Source organism: Protopterus annectens, chromosome 5.part1 (assembly GCF_019279795.1).
Source record: "Protopterus annectens isolate FY-2018-M chromosome 5.part1, PAN1.0, whole genome shotgun sequence".
NCBI classification, from domain to species: domain Eukaryota; kingdom Metazoa; phylum Chordata; order Ceratodontiformes; family Protopteridae; genus Protopterus; species Protopterus annectens.
Window position 1 is genome coordinate 277,100,840 of NC_056736.1, and position 18,461 is coordinate 277,119,300.

The following is an 18,461-nucleotide window of genomic DNA, read 5'->3' on the forward strand; positions in this document are numbered from 1 at the left end:
AAGTCATTCATGGTTATATTATCCCTCCATAAATGCAATGCTTCCCACTCCCAAATATATCCCATAATTTCTCATTTATTCTCTTTATTCCTTTTCCCATTTTAATACACTCCCTTTCTTTCATTGCCTCAATCCATTTCGCTAAATGGTCCAAAAAAAGTCTCTACTGCATCACCATCTGCGACATCCAAACATTCTAATAGTACAAAATAATCAATTTCAGACCCAATTGCCCCTCTTCAATAAGTCCATTGACCTTTACTCCACACAGCTAACTTACCACATTTTATCACTTCTTGTATTTTTTAATCATCCTTCCCTTTCTTTTCAATCAAGTCCTCTCCAATTATAATTTTTATGTTGACCTCCACATAATCTAATATTTGATGAAAAAGATACTCTCTTTCCTTGCCACTTGTACATGCTTATAATGCTATAATTCTATAAATATTCTCTCTCTACCTCACATCCACAATAGTTAACTTTCTCATCCTTACCAGTGTTACATCTACTGTTTTTTCTTTACACAATACTGCCACTCCAGAAAAAAATCACTTTCCAAATTCCTTTCATTTCTACCCCAGAATTTTTTTGTTTTAAAATCTTTCTTCACTTGTCAGGAATCTTACATCCTCTAACAGAACAACATCCACATCACATTTAGTACACCATTCCAGTATCCCTAGCCTTATTACAATATTAATAGTACAATTCACATTTACTGAAAGCACTCTAAAATTATTAATTTTTCTCTTATTTTTAAATTTCAGGGAATTTTTTTAAGGTTTCTTATTTTTTATTCTTTCTCCGTTGAATATTTTTCTGAGTTTACGTACAACTATTCCTTGATACTCAAAATCAGGTTTTCTCTATTTCCATTAACTGAAACAACTAAAACTATTCCTCACCTTTCTTTTTAATCTTTGGTTATGTATTTTTTAAATATTTTTTTCCTCATCCTTACCCTAGCACCTAAGAAACTTATTTTCCTAACATTCTTTACACTCCCTTAGAAATGTCAGACTTGTCACGTTCAATTTCTTCTTCATTTTCAACACTCTTAGTACAGTTACAATCTATCTGCGTTCTTGGGGGGCAGTAAGCTGGCTGCCATGCAAGTTCCAGATTGTGACAAAAGCATTCTCCAGTACTGAAAGAAAGTATTGCTGTGTAAAATCTTACCATAACTTTAGATGTTCTTCTCTTCTATATGCTGCTGTATCTATAACACAAGGGAGTCTGCCTTTGGCCGACTCACATACGTCCGGTCATTCTACAAAAGATAGATGCTACTGCAAGGGTGCATGTGATATCTCGCTTCTCTCTCTGAGGAGTCGGCCATAAACCGACATCGGGTACAAAATGGACATCAGCACGCACCAACACCAGAACTTTTCTAACACTTGTCTGTCTGCTCCGGTCGTTGCTCCTTCGGAAAAGTGATCTCATCGTATCCGACATCAGATAAGTACCCCATAGGGGGGGTTTTGATTATCCTTTTGCTACCACTTTGGGGTTTCATGTCAGATAGAAAGGGCAAATGTAGGTGTGGAAGGCAGATTCCACATAAGGATTCAAATGAGCTCTGCCTGTTTTGTTTAAGCTGAGAACACGACCACACTGCTTGAAGTATTTGTCAGGCCTTCATCCCCAAAACCAAATGGAGTAGGTTCAAGAAAATTCAGTTGCAATAAATCATAACACTTGTTTAGAAATAGTGGAATATGATTATTTCCCCAATGAAACAAATGACACATTCTAGAAATAGTTTCAGAAAAAAGAAAATCCTTCAAGGGGAATGGCAGAAGCCACACTCTTCTCAGAATCTAAATTAGAAAGCTGAGAAGACAAAATATCATTTGTACATTCATAATCATTTTGAGGTTAAAAACCTTGAACCTGTTCAGAAAATGAAGAATCCCTTTTTTCTCTTACCAAAAACAAAAGAACTGTATGTGTCAGTAGCAAAAGGATGTCCCATGAGCTACTCCCTGACCAAAATTCTCTAAATTTCTCCTGCTCTTTTTACTTAACAACTCTCTAATCTCTTTCTCACACAATGATTCAAAAACTTTCAAGATGTTATTTAACATGGGATTGAAAGCTAAAGGTTTATTCAAAACAGAATTATTTAAGTTAATATCTTTAAGTGAATACTTCAAATTTAATTTACAACTAAAAAACTTTAATTTCAATAATGACTTTGTCAAATCTGCTCTTTTTGTAGGTATAAAATTCAACCCTAATTGTAAAACTGGAACAGGAAGTAAGTAACAACTAACCAGCTCCACAAAGCACTGGCTCCCCCCACATTCATTCTGACTGCTGACTGGCCAGCCCCACAGATGGAAATCAGCAGTTATAGTGAATGTTTTGTCTGGATTATGGCTATTTGGTGCAGAATCACTACTGACAGTGCAGGTCTAAACTCCACTAGGTGAACACCTAAGTGCTCCCACTAGATATCCCATGTAGTGAGCCAGTGCCACCACTCTACCCCCAGGATGGGTAAGCCACCAGAGTTGTCTCATTCTCATAACCCTATCCAGCTCTTGCAGGTACCTGTACCACTAACAGAATGTGGGTCACTTGCACCACAGGCTGAGTTTCACCTTCTATGCCACAGAGCTGGCTATGCATGATGAACCTGAAAGGGATGATCGAACTCCCCTAAATGCAAAACTGTACTCCTCTACATTTTGCTGGATCCAGTTTCTACACATTTAACTAAAATCTGGGCTTTTGGCAATAAGGCAGATAAACTGACAACCCTTTTCCCCATCTTGAAGGTTCAGTACTTCTTATCCAAGAAATATAATGCAGAAAGTTATCTAGTCATCTATCTAATGCTAATGAATCATGCTCTGCACTATAAACCTCTTGTACATGATTAGGTCGATGGCACAAGGGCATGACCTCTGCCAACACTGCTTGTGATCAGGTCTAAACAGGTAGTCTGGGTACCAGAGGACCAGCCCTGGAAGACGCGAATGAAAGGCCAAAAGCCTTCTCACTCATTTCAGGAGGAAGTATGCTTTCAGTACCATAACAATGACCCTAATGAAAGCCCAGAAAAATGGCAGGCAGACAAAGTAATGGACAATCTCCAATAGTCTGAATTCTAACCAAACAGGGCACATGACTTTCCTTCAAAAAATAATAAAAAACAAAATAATACAGTGAACTATTAATATACAATTTCCACTGCCACTACCAAATGTCAGATGGTATTTCAATATCTCAGTCTCCCTGCAACATCAACAGAGTCACTGTATCAACTCCATATCAAAGGAAATTGTGATTTATTTAAAAAACAATGTTTTACAGCCTTTTGACTACTTTTAAAATGCAAATATAAGAGAAGGGCTGGTGAAGAAACACCAAATCATAACAGAAATGAAACAATGCAGTCTCCATATGCCTCTAAGTTGTTAGTTATACAGTAACAAACATGAACTATTAAGTACACAGATTTACAAAACGTCCCTGTTTAAGGAGATATAGATTTACCTGTTCTTCCTAGACAGCCATCACTGTAACTGTCACCTCTGACTTGCCCATTTGACACCGCATTTATCCTAGAAACAGAAAGAAAAAAGTAAGTACAGAACCAAAATAAGGAATGTTTTTAGATAGTACACATAAACAAAATTCTATGAGATGTACTCTGCAAAGCTTCATATTATTATGTGGTGATATAACCCCTAATTTAAGTAAAGGGAAGAAAATCAATGTTTTGTCAAAGCCATACACTGACTTTCAGTGCAGTGGTAGTAGTGTTGCATTAAGATGTAAGGGAGTGTTAGGATAGTAGTGACAGGAATTGTGAGTAAGACCGTTTTAGAACCAGTACATAATGCATAGTGGGCAATCACTCATTCTCGTGTACAGCAAAGTTACAGGAAGATGCACAAAAGAGGATTTTAAAATTACACGGTTATTTGCATTTGCATGAAGGGACAACATACTATATTAATTTGTTCATTATCTGATCTCAGATATCCAGTATAAAAAAAGGAAGAGAACTACAGAGGTGAAAGCAGTCACTGACAAATGTTTTCTAAACCACTCTCAGAAGCATTAGCAACCAGTTCTGCATTTGTATACTGAGCTGTTACTTCTCAATATAAGGTTCATTGTAGTTGAACTCTAACTTTTTTATGAATAAGGAGCTGGACTCTGGTTAAATCGAAACAGAAATGAAAAAAATGCCAAAAAAGACAACAGGCAGAACCTCATGGAGAAAACTACTTTATTTTTTACAAAATTTTGTATCTTCCTTTTGCATTCTCAAAGTTAGCAGATACAGCAACATTTCTCACTCATAAACAGTTTAAAGTCATCACAAAGGATTATCATCGTGTCGTTAATCAAAGCCTGTTTATTATGTGTTCAAGACATACACTTGAGCGGTGAATTTTGGCATCCATGTCAACAAAACATAATTCAAGGTTATAATCGATGAGATGATCATAATTCTTTGTAGGGCATTGAGCTTTATCTGCTCCATGTGCTAACTGCTTGCCCAGCTTTCAAAGCAGTAAAACACTTGGCAAATGTTAAGTTTACACTTACCTTTCATGCCTCTCAACTGTGTAGATTTTTGCTGGATACCCGGATTATTGCTTCATATTTTTTGTCTTATTCCTCATAAAATATGTGGTTTTCAAACAAACCACTGAAGACTGAAATCACTAAATAATAACATGCATTGAGTTTCAGAGTTCGTGTCCTACAGGAAATGGATGCCAACATATCCTGTTATTCTAACTACTAAGTTTGTTTGAGGAAGTTGGGAATATGTTACTGATACAGACAGCAGGAAGAAACAAATTTTTATTTCTGCCGCTGTCATTTACTAGACTACTGGCAGATTTTACTACCTGGAGCTAGACTGGAACTTCACAACTTCAGCATGGGGGCTTAATATTTGTTAAGTGTCTACTTGCACACCAGTAATCACCATGCTCCATGCACTACAATATAATAAACAATCACAAACATCATAAAATTAAGGTACAGCTAGCAATAACAGGAACACAAAACAAGCATTTATCATTGTAAAACATATGGCTCTATAATCAATTCAAAGTAAATACACAAGTAAACATGTACATTAGATATTGTTATAACAGTGCTGACATAACATCTTTTTTAATCCTTTGAGAAACATTATTTAATAACTCAAAATTAATTTATTTTCTAACATCAAGTGCATTGCAAATCTTACCACCTCCATTTAGATCAGTTATATCCAACACAAATTATCTTCATGACTTTCACATTCTTCCCAATAGTGACTGGCTACAGGACTAGTTTTATTTTTACCACCACCCAAATATTACATAATTTTGACTTTAATCTTTCTTTATGTCTGATCCAAACAACATTTCTTTCTCACAACTGTAATATAAACCACCCCAAAGGAATCAAGTGTGAAGAGGTTATTTATCCTAAATACCCCACTTATTCAAGAATTATGCAAATCTTTGACCTTACATCAAACTTTGCAATGTTTGCACAAAAAAATTAACCTTTCCCGTTAACCCTAAATATTCATTCAAATTCTTTACCATTCTATAACACAACTCAAATGGAATGATATCTTACAACAGAACATCAGAAGTTAAAATAGGCCAGCTTCCTTTCACAGTTCTCTAAAATAAAGGAGAAAATTGTATGCAAGGTGGAAGACACCTTATCTTCATCATTGTGTCCAAAATATTTAATACCTACACTACCTCAGCATGAGAAGCATCCTTCCCCAAGTTGCTTCTTAATTTCAGTACAACTTCTCTCCCTTAAAATTTCTTTCATTTTTTTAAGAGTTTACTTAATGTCCAATTAATCTGTTGTGTTCGTAAAGACCTCTATAAAACTCCCCAAAATGTAGTCAATTCAACAGATGGAGGGGATGCCAGCTTGTAGGCAACAAAAGTTGTTACATGCCATAGGTTTTTCATGAAATGAGTCTAACTTTTTCCACCACCTCAGCACTTTACAGTTAAATCTAAATAATTCACTTGCTACTTACATACTGCAAAAGAAAATTTCCAACGTTGATTTTGGATGATTTGTTTTAAGACCATGTGTTTAGGCAGTGTGCAGGGGTGGTTATAGGGGCTGTTATGGCTCCCCACTTCTTCCAATCTCTTTCTGGCTGATTGGGAAGAAAAGTAAGTGCATGCCCTCCTCCCCATTTAAGCAACATACATGCGGTGGTGGTGCTGCGGTAGTGCTGTCGCCTCATAGTAAGACATTGTCCCGTTCGATTCTCATCTAGAGCGTCTTCTGTCTGGAGACATGCGTGAATGGGCGTACCTTCGTTGAAGGTTGTGCATCAGGGCTGGCAACTCGGCACGTAAAAATCTACTGCCAATCATTAGCGGACCGGAGTTCCGCTGTGGCGACCCCTAACCGGGAAAAGCTGAAAGACACAACAACAACAACAGTTCTGAATATACACTTTATAGATGATGCTTTTATGTAAGCTATGTACAAATGGTTTACATCTGATATTTTTATGCTGTGGCAAAAAACATGGAATTATTTTAAATGAATTTACAGCACATATAAAAATGTATATTATTTTGCAATTAAAGTTATTCAAAAATGTGATTTCAGTTTTGGATGTTGAAGTTTTTAAGAAAATGGATAGATACGTCATAGAAACAAAGTTGCATAACAAAGTGAGTTACAGAAACAGTATTCTGCATTATAGAAGTGCTCATCCCAAGATTAAGAAAATGATTATTATTAAAAGTTAAGACATTCTTGCAAGTAAGTTGACAATTAATGAATGTGCATTTCGTCAAGAGGTATGAGCACTTATGTGAAACATTATCGGTTATACTCAAAGCACTGACTGGAACGTTAAGTGAAAGAAATAGTTTATATAAGCCAATTATGAAGAATAAAGGACTGAGTTTGGCATAGCTGTCAGTACAATAAAAAATATGTGCAATTGAAAACCATTACACTGCAAGTCAGTAATGACAGAATGTGTTGGTGCTAAGCCTATGTTTTACAATAACAGAAGGCAACATTTTAAAGGTTTGTTGCAAAAGGATTGTGATGTCATAAGTAGGCCTACAACTACCATAAAAAAGATGATGTACAGTTGTATGGGCTGTAAAATGTGTTATTTTTGGACATTATAACATGGAAAATCTATGGAACAAATGAAAGATTCACTTGTGCCACTAATTGTATTGCTTACATAGCTAGATGTGATGCGTGTTCAGCATTTTATACTGGCAAAACAGGAAGACAACTGAAGCAAAGACTTCAAGGCCATTATCATTACATAAAAATAAAGGAAGAATACAATGCTTTACACATTCACTCTGACATGAGAGTCACATATAAAGTTTTCATTTTTTATTCTAGAAAATGTTAAACAGTGTGAGAAGGGTGATCTCTTGTACAGGTTGTCCAATGATATTCTTATTTCTCTATAATAAACCTAAGGATTTCCAGAGGTAGTTGTCTCTAAATGGCCTACATATTTGAATTGCATCTCCTTTTAAATACAGTGGATAAAAAAAGTGTACACACCCCTGTTAAAATGCCAGGTTTTTGTGATATAAAAAATGAGACCACAATAAATCATTTCAAAACGTTTCTCACCTTTAATGTGACCTATAACCTGTACAATTCAATTGAAAAACAAACAAAATCTGTTAGGGGAAAAAATATAAAAAAAAAAAAACATACAATACACTAGTTGCATAAGTGTGCACATCCTTAAACCAATACTTTGTTGAAGCACCTTTTGATTTAATTACAGCATTCAGTCTTCTTAGGTAGGAGTCTATCAACATGGCTCAGCTTGACTTGGCAATATTTGCCCACTCTTCCTTGCAAAAGCGCTCCAAATCTGTCAGCTTGCAAGGGCATCTCTTGTGCACAGCCCTCTTCAGGTCACCTCACAGATTTTGTATTGGATTTAGGTCTGGGCTCTGGCTGGGCCATTCCAAAACTTTAATTTTCTTCTGGTGAAGCCATTCTTTTACTGATTTGGATATATGCTTGGGGTCATTGTCATGTTGAAAGGTGAAATTCCTCTTCATCTTCAGCTTTCTAGAAGACGCCTGAAGGTTTGGGGCTAAAAGTGACTGGTATTTGGATTCTGTCCACCTCGACTAAAGCCCCAGTTCCAGCTGAAGAACAGCAACCCCAAAGCATGATACTGCCACCACCATGCTTTACCATGGGGTAGTGTTCTTTTGGTGATGCAAAGTGTTGTTTTTGTGCCAAACATACCTTTTGGAATTGTGGCCAAAATGTTCAACCTTGTTCTCATCAGACCATGACACATTTTCCCCACATCCTTTTGGGAGACTTGATGTACTGTTTTGTAAATTTTAGCCAGGCATGGATGTTTACCTGTGTAAGAAAAGGCTTCCATCTTTCAACCCTACCCAGTAGTCCAAACATATGGAGAATACGAGAGATTGTCACATGTAATGCACAACCAGTACTTGCAGAAATTCCTGCAGCTCCTTCAGTGTTGCTGTAGGTCCCTTGGTAGTCTCCCTGACCAGCTTTTGTCTTGTCTTTTCATCAATTTTGGAGGGATGTCCAGTTCTTTGCAACATCACTGTTGTCCCATATTTTCTCCACTCTTTGATGACTTTCTTCACTGTCTTCCATGACATATACAATGCTGTGGAAATTTTGTACCCTCTCCTGACTGACAGCTTTCAACAATGAGCTCCCTTTGATGCTTTGGCAGCTCTCTGCGAACCATGGCTTTTGCTGTAGCAGGCAACTGAGTAAATGTCAGAAAAATCCTACTAGGACAGGCGAACTTTATTTGGGGTTAATCAGAGTCTCTAATTGATGGCAGGTGTGTACTCAAGAAGACTGGATGCTGTAATTAAATCAAAAGGTGCTTCAACAAACTATTAGTTTAAGGGTGCACACACAACAAAGTATTAGTTTAAGGATGTGCACACTTATGCAACCAGCGTATTGTAAGTTTTTTATTTTTTTATACTTTTTCACCTAACAGATTTGTTTGTTTTTCAATTGAAATGTACAGGTTATAGGTCACATTAAAGGTGAGAAAAGTTTTGAAATTATTTATTGTGGTCTCATTTTTTTATATCAAAAACCTGGCATTTTAACAGGGGTGTGTATACTTTTTATATCCACTGTACCTGCATCAGACACTGTACAAGCTCAGATATTTTAATCTTTAATAGTAAATTAAATTCTCACATAATGGATGCCCTTGGTATATTTCCACTGTAAGCATTCCAATTTATCTATGCTAATTTTCTTATAAAGTTTCCATAATATTCTGTACCCTAGTTTGTGTCTAGTATAATTTGCAATCAGTGATCTCATCATTTCTGATTTCCTAGATTTTATATTTTTATACAGCAAATAGTTTTAAAACTATCAATAACCAACTGATTGACATGGTCAGAAAAACTCAAAGCTCGATATACCTATAAACCTGGGTCCTTAACGAACCCACAGTTTCAGTCAGTGTATACTGTGTTAAACAATCATCCTTCAATCGATATATCCCAAACTTCATATGCTTAGTTTTGATGTATTTATTAGCATGTTATTCTCCTGTACTCAGCAAGTCAAGTTCATTTCCAGACATGCCTTATCTGTAAGAGATGTCATCAGTATTCCCATGTTCGAGTCATTTGTATACAAACTGTAGAACATCTCACATGAAAAAGACACATCAGAAAGATACAACCTAAACAAGTATGGGAGCAGAACACAGCCCTGCAGGACACCCTGACTGCAACACACAATTTCACGTCTAATTGCTGTACAATATTTGCCATATCCTATACTTAAGCAGTGCAGCTATCCATATCATCAAGATTATGTTAATACCTAGATGTTCTAACCTACTGATCACTTTTTTGTGTACAACCCTATCAAAGACTGAACAAGGGTCTATATAAAGTGCATCACAGCAAACATTTTATTTAAAACTGTTACTATACAACATCATGTTACAGGAAGTTAAAGATCTGGTTTCAAAACATGCATGCTAACATATGATTTCAAGTCATTTTTACAATTCCAACAATAATTTATCCAAAATAAGCTTATCCATTATTTTCCAGAAGAAGAAACTAGACCTATGGCTGTATGACTTTGGGTTGCTCTTGTTCCCTTTCCCTTAAAGATGGATTTAACAACTGTACTTCTACAGTCTTGAGGACTCTCCCCTTACGTAAATGGCCTAGTGAATAACAGATTCTGTAAGTTCAAACTGAACTGTTCTCAAGTTATTATTATTTCCATCTCCTCCCCTGTACTTTGCTTGGGGCCAGTTTGTATAGTACCTTCTCAAAATAATTTAATTTAATTTAAATATTTGAAGTTACCCGGATGTTACCAACACAAATAATCTCCCCTTTTGTACAGTCTATTTTTCAAAAGATTGTGTAAGTATGGGTCTATATTAAATAATTAAAATCTACTTACCTCAAACCTGTATTCATCTACACCAAAACAGCAAATTCACTTCTGTGAACAACGAAAACTTTCCTAGGGAAAGGAAGCAATTGGCCAACACCACAACTTTGTCCTTTTTCCCACGGTAGTGCGATCTCGGAGTTGGTATATATAATTATGGGGGGTGGGTAGCGAAGGCCCACACCTTGGCGGGTTTTATTTAGTGTGATATGTGTTGTCATGTTATAGTGGCCAAGTGATTACTTACCCTAGTAAAATTTTTGATGTTCGCTGAAGTGTGTTTTGCTGTTTCGGTGTCGATGAATACTGGTTCAAGGTAAGTAGATTTTGATTATTTAATACAGACCTGTAAATATATCCGCAATCTGATGTGCTCAAGAATAAATCTTAGACTCTAAACACAGTTTATCAATTTGCATGCTGACTCCCACCATATCTTACATATCTACAAACTGATTTCCTATTATGCGCAATACCTTTACATACATTTTTTCTTCAAAATTTTCCTGATCTTGTCTCACACTGTGTTTAATGTGTCCTGTTTATGTATTTCAGTTTTCAAAGTTATAGTTTGCCCTTCTGTAGCACAGCTATGTTGGGGTAACAGGGGCAACTGCCCCAGGTACAAAGTGTTAGGGGGACATAATCAGCAAATCCATATCTTTGTTTTATGCATTTGGGTCAAACCTGAATGCTGGAGTGTAGAACTCTGTGTGTAGTCTAAACCATAGCAAGCAGTTTGCTACAGTTTAAAAGAAGAAATTATTTTTTTAAATAAAATCTGCGAAAGGAAGGTCAGGGTATAGAAACAGTTCCTGAAATGCTGGGGGTATAGAGAACAGCCATTTTTTTCTGCTGTAGCAATCAGCTAATTACACTGAAATGTTTTTTTTTTTTTTTTGTTCTTTATTTGAAGAGCTGAGAGGGTAGATAACTGGTTTGTGGCACCAGCACAAGGCTCTGGTTGATTAAGTGTCTTTTTCTTACGAAAATATCTCCTCCTGACTTTGTGGGCCCAAATCTTGAAGTTTGTCATTTTTTTTTGGCATTCAAACAAATTGCCCTTCATACCTTGCCACATTCCTTCTGCTGTCTTTCCTTCTGCTGTCTTTCCCATGAATACATCACTCCAATTATATTTACAAAGTGACTATTTTGCTTAACTGTAATCTGTTATTAATCTTCTGCGCACTAGTTTAGATTTTACTTCAGCAAAAGCTGTACAACCCCATGATCACTGTACATCAAAGGTGTAAAAACTGATATGAAGTAACAATCATCTCCTTAGGAGCACAAACAATATCCAATAACAGATAAAACTGCACTTTCCAAATTGCATTAAGAGCCTCTCAGCCTGTAGTATTACTCTCTTCAACTACTAACAACTCCTAATCCCCCCACCATCCCTTGCTCTGACTCTCATTACCCCACAGCATTTCCACCATGATGCAAACCTGAAATATATTCTTGTGAATTGTAAAATTTGTATTATACAATGACCGTCCTAAAATATTCAAAAACAAGCACGCTGACTGGCCAGCCCAACCAGCATGCCCGTTGTAAATCAGAGAGTATACCAATGGAAAAAAGTCCATGTGCCCAGACTTTTTCCCATTAGTATATCTCTCATTTTTTTTACTTTTTATACCATAAAAAGAAACCGGAAGACTTAAACCAATGGAGGGAGATGGTGCAGACAAAAATAAAAGGATAATCAGGTAAGTTCTGCAAAACTTAAAAAAAACTTACCTGATTATCCTTTTATTTTGTCTGTCCTGACTCTCCCCAAAGTAAAAAGTCTCCCAGTTTCCTTTTTGTATTATAAAATAAAAAAAAGAAGCAGAAGCAAGTTCCATACGCATGCGCAGTACATCAAAACAGCCACAGGATACATTCAAAACGCGGAAGAGCAGCACGGAGGCATTATACAAAGATATTATTTAACAAAAGTATTTTTTTCTTAACTTATGTCATTGTATAATAGCAATAACCCACTGCTGGGTGTGGGCAATGCTGGATTTACCCACAGTTGGTTTTGTTTGGTCACTCGGGCTTCGCCTCGTGACCAAACCACACCAACCGTGGGTAAATCCAGCATTACCCACAGCCATCCGTGGGTTATTGCTTAATTCTCTCATAATTATTGCTACATTTATTAATTGCTACTGTACAGTGTGTTAACTTTCTGTTCTGTTTTTGATATGTACAGCTTACTGCCTCTCTCTTATCTTTTTTCTTCTTTGTGACTTACTTCTCCCAGGAAGTAAATGCAAATGATCAGTTGTGATCAGTGTACCTTCCCATTAATCGAATGTAAAATAAAATAAAATATCCAGTATATTCTGTTCCATAGCAGGTTTGTTTACAATCTGCAAACACAGCTGTTCCTGAGTATGCACTGCAAACAATTTCTTTACTAATGTAGAATCAATATTATTCAAGACAGTTTCTGATAAATTTAAACCCCCCAGCTGTTATGATTTTTCCCTCCTGCATTCAATGCAAGAAATTAATGAATTCCTCTAGGTCATCAGCACTTGATCTTAGAGGTCTATACATTCCAACAACTGTAATCTGTTCAAGGGTTGTCTTTATTGTCATGGTTACACTGTGTCATTGTGAGTAAGTTCCATCATGGCTCCATAACTTTATGTAAAACTGCGGTCAGGCTGATGGGTCTAAAAGCGCAAAAAATAACCCATTTTCTGTGGAAGATCAGGGAGAAAAAGTGCCGATTAATAGTAATGAAAACAAAAAAAATAAACGCCATTGTTACAAATTACAAACAATAGATACAGTATAATGAATGGCAGCAAAAATAAATAATCAATATGATACACTTAAGAGCAAAAGCACACCACCATACAACAAAAAAGAAGAAATACATTTAGTTTAAAGTTGTAAATTCAACTGCTTAAAAGGACTGTGCTAATATAAAATGGAAAGGAAAACTAAAAACAGAAAAATGGGTGAAGAGTTAAAGGGAGTAAAAGGAGGTAGAGGTGGAATAAGGAAGTAAACAACCTCAGTTATACAGCAGAGAGAAGGCTGGAAGAAGTAGTATGATATTATAGTGTCAAAATATCAACAGCAGCTGACATTTTTACAGTTTTACAAACATTAGAGACGTAATAGTAGAACCATAAAATGACTGAAAGATAGGAGCTATAATGAATAGAGGTCTACCCTGGGACGAAAGCGTGGAAACAAAGCCAGGAATCTCTACGATATTGTTTTAAATGAGTTTTAAACATATGTGAACTAGATTGCAGTCTAATGTACACTGGGATAAAGTTACAGGCCTTAGATACTAAGCATCACCAGAAGTATTATGGGCCTTAGCTGCTGAGACAAAGCATTTATCTAGCGAGCAGTTAATTTTTGAAAGGCATACTAAATGTGCTACAGGAGGGCTGTCCATGTGGTTCACACAGACCTGAGTAAAATGTTTAATGCTGTAAATCCATCTCTCACAAAAGATTAAGATACAAGTTAGCCAGTCTAGGGATGGACCCATACACACTACGTGGAGTTCACTTGTGGACAATTCTATGGCTTTGTACACTGAATGGCACTTTTTAAATGTCTTTAAAGATAGCATTTCAGACACAGTAGAAGACAAAAGAATGTTTGTGTATACAACACATTTGTAAAACAGTTCTTGCACAAGATAACATAGAAAGTCTAGTAACTGATTCAACAACAGAAATCTAAAGCAATGATAAGGGGACATGGAAAAACTTACTGAGGGAGAAAAAAAAATGAAGTCTTCAGTTTAAATGTCCTCACAATGCAAGAAGGTAAAAAGGATGGCTTACAGGTAGCTGTATAAACTCAGAGTAAAAAGCATGACATTATTAAACAAAGTCGAATAAGAATTATCTAGAGTACTATTTTAACATTACTTTCCTACATCCTGGTTGTTTTGGTCTTCTGTTTCACTGGGACTTGTTCACTGTTCAACTCCAAATTAACTTTTTAAGGATGAGACACACCAGGCCCAGCATGCTGTCATGCCACAAAGAGGGGATATTTCTTTTTTTTATCTTCAATGAGCACAAGAGAAAAGTATTTCCCTTAAGAAAGGAATGTAATCCCACATGCTGCCCCATCCTCTTCAGCCTAACTTGTGCATGCCAAATATGTCTTTAGTCTCTAACAAAGCTGCAAGCACAAATATTGCACTATGTTACATCCCCTCTCCATCCAATCCCTCAAGTAAGAAGCAAGTAAGCCATATTTCTCATCCCCCCCCAAAATCTGGCTGACCCACTGAAGTCCGAGTCAGAAGTGAAACTTGGGTCACTGGTGGTAAAGGAAGACACCATGCACTTGTAACAGTGGGCTAACAAAGGATTTGAAAAGGTGGAGAATTTGAACAGAAATCATATGAAAAAAAAAGAAATTTAGTACATTCATCCATAAAAAGGAAAAATGGAGATCTGAAAAACATTTATGCATCAAAAAGGAATTTACAAACACTAAGTCAACTGCATGTTACAGAAGTGATATGTCATCTGGTCCACTGTTACAGGGGCAAGGCATTCTGAATATGATTACCAGTACTGAAGCTGAAACACGTTCAGGATGCTAGGCAGTGGATCGGGAATTCAGGCTCATCTTTATTATACTGAGTAGTAGGACAGCTAAAATAACAGAAATGTAAAATACTAGAACACAGCAGACCAAAAGAGGGATTAACTCTCCTGCATCCGAATATAAAAACAACGATAATGAATAAACTGTCCACATGCAGGTAGAGACAACAGCCACAAATTTCCTCGATCTCTGTTACTTCAAATACGAACTCCAACACCAGTAGACTGTATAAAAATATATTTAATCAGCTAGCACAAGTTAGCGCTTTCACCAAAAAGGCTTTCTCAAACTACAAAGCTGCCATAAACACTCATCACTTAAATATATGCAAGACAAAGCTGATAGGTTCTAAGCTAATTACATATCAGGTGCACAAATTAATCACACCATCATTAAATAACTTCATTTTTAACACTTATATATTAAAACTATTTATAACTTATATATACATAAAAATTACAATGCACATTAAAAAACATTTAAAACACATAAAGAAACACATATAAACTTCTTATTCATAAAAAACAAGTAGTTAATGTCTGAAAAGCCGTTTCTTACGTAAAAGTGGTTTCACTTGTATCTTGTCATTTAGTCCAGGTTTCTTGTCCGCTCTCGACCTGACTATCCATCAAAGTTCACTCTCTTGTAAATGGGCATCTACATCCCCACCTCTAACATTAGACAAGACATGTTGTAGGACACTAAAAACAAAATAATGTTCAGCACCCATACTTTTAATGTGTTTCGCGAGTGCATTATGTTCAGAGCCAGTTCTAATACTATAAATATGTTCCCTGATGCGTTCCCTAAACTGTCTGCATGTTTTACCTACGTAGAAAGACGTGCATGAAACGCACCGGGCTAAGTACACTACATTGGTACTTGTACAACATGTACTGGTCCTAAATTCATAGTCAATCCCAGTAGTAGGGTGTGTAAAAGTCAGACCCAAATCCACATATTTGCATTGGTTACATTTTCCACAAGGCAAAGTATTGAAACTACTATTGCTTGGAACCAACGTCCTAGGCACCGATCTATCACAAAGTTTATTCTTCAAATTCTGTTTGTTCTTATACGTGAAGCTGGGATTTAGTCCCACTACACTGGATAATTCATCGTCCAGGTTCAAGACATCCCAGTGTTTCTTCACAACTTCTCTAATGATACTAATGTCCCTAGTAAAATACATAGGTATCCTAAGGTGTTCTGCTTTAACAACCGAACAAATGGGGTTGACACCTCTCCAATCCGAAAAGTAGGGCTTGGCTAAATCATTCCTAAGTAAATCTACTACCTCCATGTTCCTTTCCACATCCCTAGGAGCATATTGCCTTTCTAAAAGCCTGTCTTTAAGGGCAGACATTTCCAATGAGTAACCAATTGCACTAGGATTTAAACGTGATGCTCTCATGGACTGCCCTTTCATTATATTTTCAAACACATACCTCGGATGCATACTGTGCCGGTGCAACAAAGTGTTCCTAAAGCATGGCTTCCTATGTATGGAAGTATTCAGTAGCCCATTAGTAAGTCTATTAATGCTCACATCTAAAAATGACAAATTCGAAGTGGAGTAATTCACTGTAAATTTAAGAAAATCTGTAAGGCCATTAAGTTCTTCTACAAATAGTAGCAAGGATGCCTCATCACCTTTCCAAATTAAGAAGAGGTCATCTACGAATCGTCTATAGTAACCTACATTCTCACTAAAACCAACCATAGTAAACAGTGAATCCACTTCCCAGTCAGCCATTACCAGATTGGCGTAGCTATTGGCACAAGATGTGCCCATAGCTACGCCATCCTTCTGTACAAAAATTCTATCCCCAAAAATAAATACATTGTTTTCAAGGACAATCTCCATGAACAAGGAAAAAATGTCTATGAACTCATCATCAAAATCAGAATTACCCCTTAGATAATGCTGAAGCCTTAACATACCTTCAGCATTTGGGATAACTGTAAATAGGCTTACCACATCTAGCGTTACAAGAATATAAGGCTCCAGATCATCCAAAGTAGTTGTATATTCATAGAGGTCAACCAGGAACTGTTTGCTGTCCCTTAATGCATATACATTAGACTCAACCATAGGTCTAAGATAAAATTCCAACAAGATGGAAAATGGTTCAGTCAACCATCCCTGTCCTGCGACAATAGGTTGCATTGGTGGATCAGTCAAGGACTTATGGATTTTAGGCAGTCCCTTTTAAATTTAATCTGACATATCTGCAAAGGAAAGCTTTGAGTGATCTTAGAAGTGAAGAATCAATAATTATTAGCCCAGCAGATAAGGGGGGACCGGTGGTGGTTATGGACATGGATAAGTATGTTCGTAGTATGAATTTGATGCTTAGCAATACTGATTTCTATGAGACTATTAGTCTGAGCGAAGTAGGAATTAAGGTGTTTCAAGTTTATGACACACTCGATGATATATACCAGAATCAGCTTATACCTGATACACTTCTGAGGTATTTAAAAGTTAGTAATCCACGTATACCAGAAATAAAGGGACTGCCTAAAATCCATAAGTCCTTGACTGATCCACCAATGCGACCTATTGTTGCAGGACAGGGATGGTTGACTGAACCATTTTCCATCTTGTTGGAATTTTATCTTAGACCTATGGTTGAGTCTAATGTATATGCATTAAGGGACAGCAAACAGTTTCTGGTTGACCTCTATGAATATACAACTACTTTGGATGATCTGGAGCCTTATATTCTTGTAACGCTAGATGTGGTAAGCCTATTTACAGTTATCCCAAATGCTGAAGATATGTTAAGGCTTCAGCATTATCTAAGGGGTAATTTTGATTTTGATGATGAGTTCATAGACATTCTTTCCTTGTTCATGGAGATTGTCCTTGAAAACAATGTATTTATTTTTGGGAATAAAATTTTTGTACAGAAGGATGGCGTAGCTATGGGCACATCTTGTGCCAATAGCTACGCCAACCTGGTAATGGCTGACTGGGAAGTGGATTCACTGTTTACTATGGCTGGTTTTAAGGAGAATGTAGGTTACTATAGACGATTCGTAGATGACCTCTTCTTAATTTGGAAAGGTGATGAGGCATCCTTGCTACTATTTGTAGAAGAACTTAATGGCCTTACAGATTTTCTTAAATTTACAGTGAATTACTCCACTTCGAATTTGTCATTTTTAGATGTGAGCATTAATAGACTTACTAATGGGCTACTGAATACTTCCATACATAGGAAGCCATGCTTTAGGAACACTTTGTTGCACCGGCACAGTATGCATCCGAGGTATGTGTTTGAAAATATAATGAAAGGGCAGTCCATGAGAGCATCACGTTTAAATCCTAGTGCAATTGGTTACTCATTGGAAATGTCTGCCCTTAAAGACAGGCTTTTAGAAAGGCAATATGCTCC

At 36.6% G+C, this 18,461-nt stretch overlaps 1 protein-coding gene across 3 annotated transcripts in view; it reads right to left on the reverse strand.

The window, feature by feature from the left end:
• The window catches only part of TMEM50B (transmembrane protein 50B), a 373,203-nt gene that overhangs the window by 173,540 nt on the left and 181,202 nt on the right, over positions 1–18,461 (reverse strand). For all 3 annotated transcript variants that reach the window (XM_044072947.1, XM_044072945.1, XM_044072946.1), the window contains one exon: positions 3,511–3,578. In XM_044072947.1, coding sequence (XP_043928882.1) covers positions 3,511–3,578 — 68 coding nt within the window. The remainder of the gene's footprint in view (positions 1–3,510; positions 3,579–18,461) is intronic.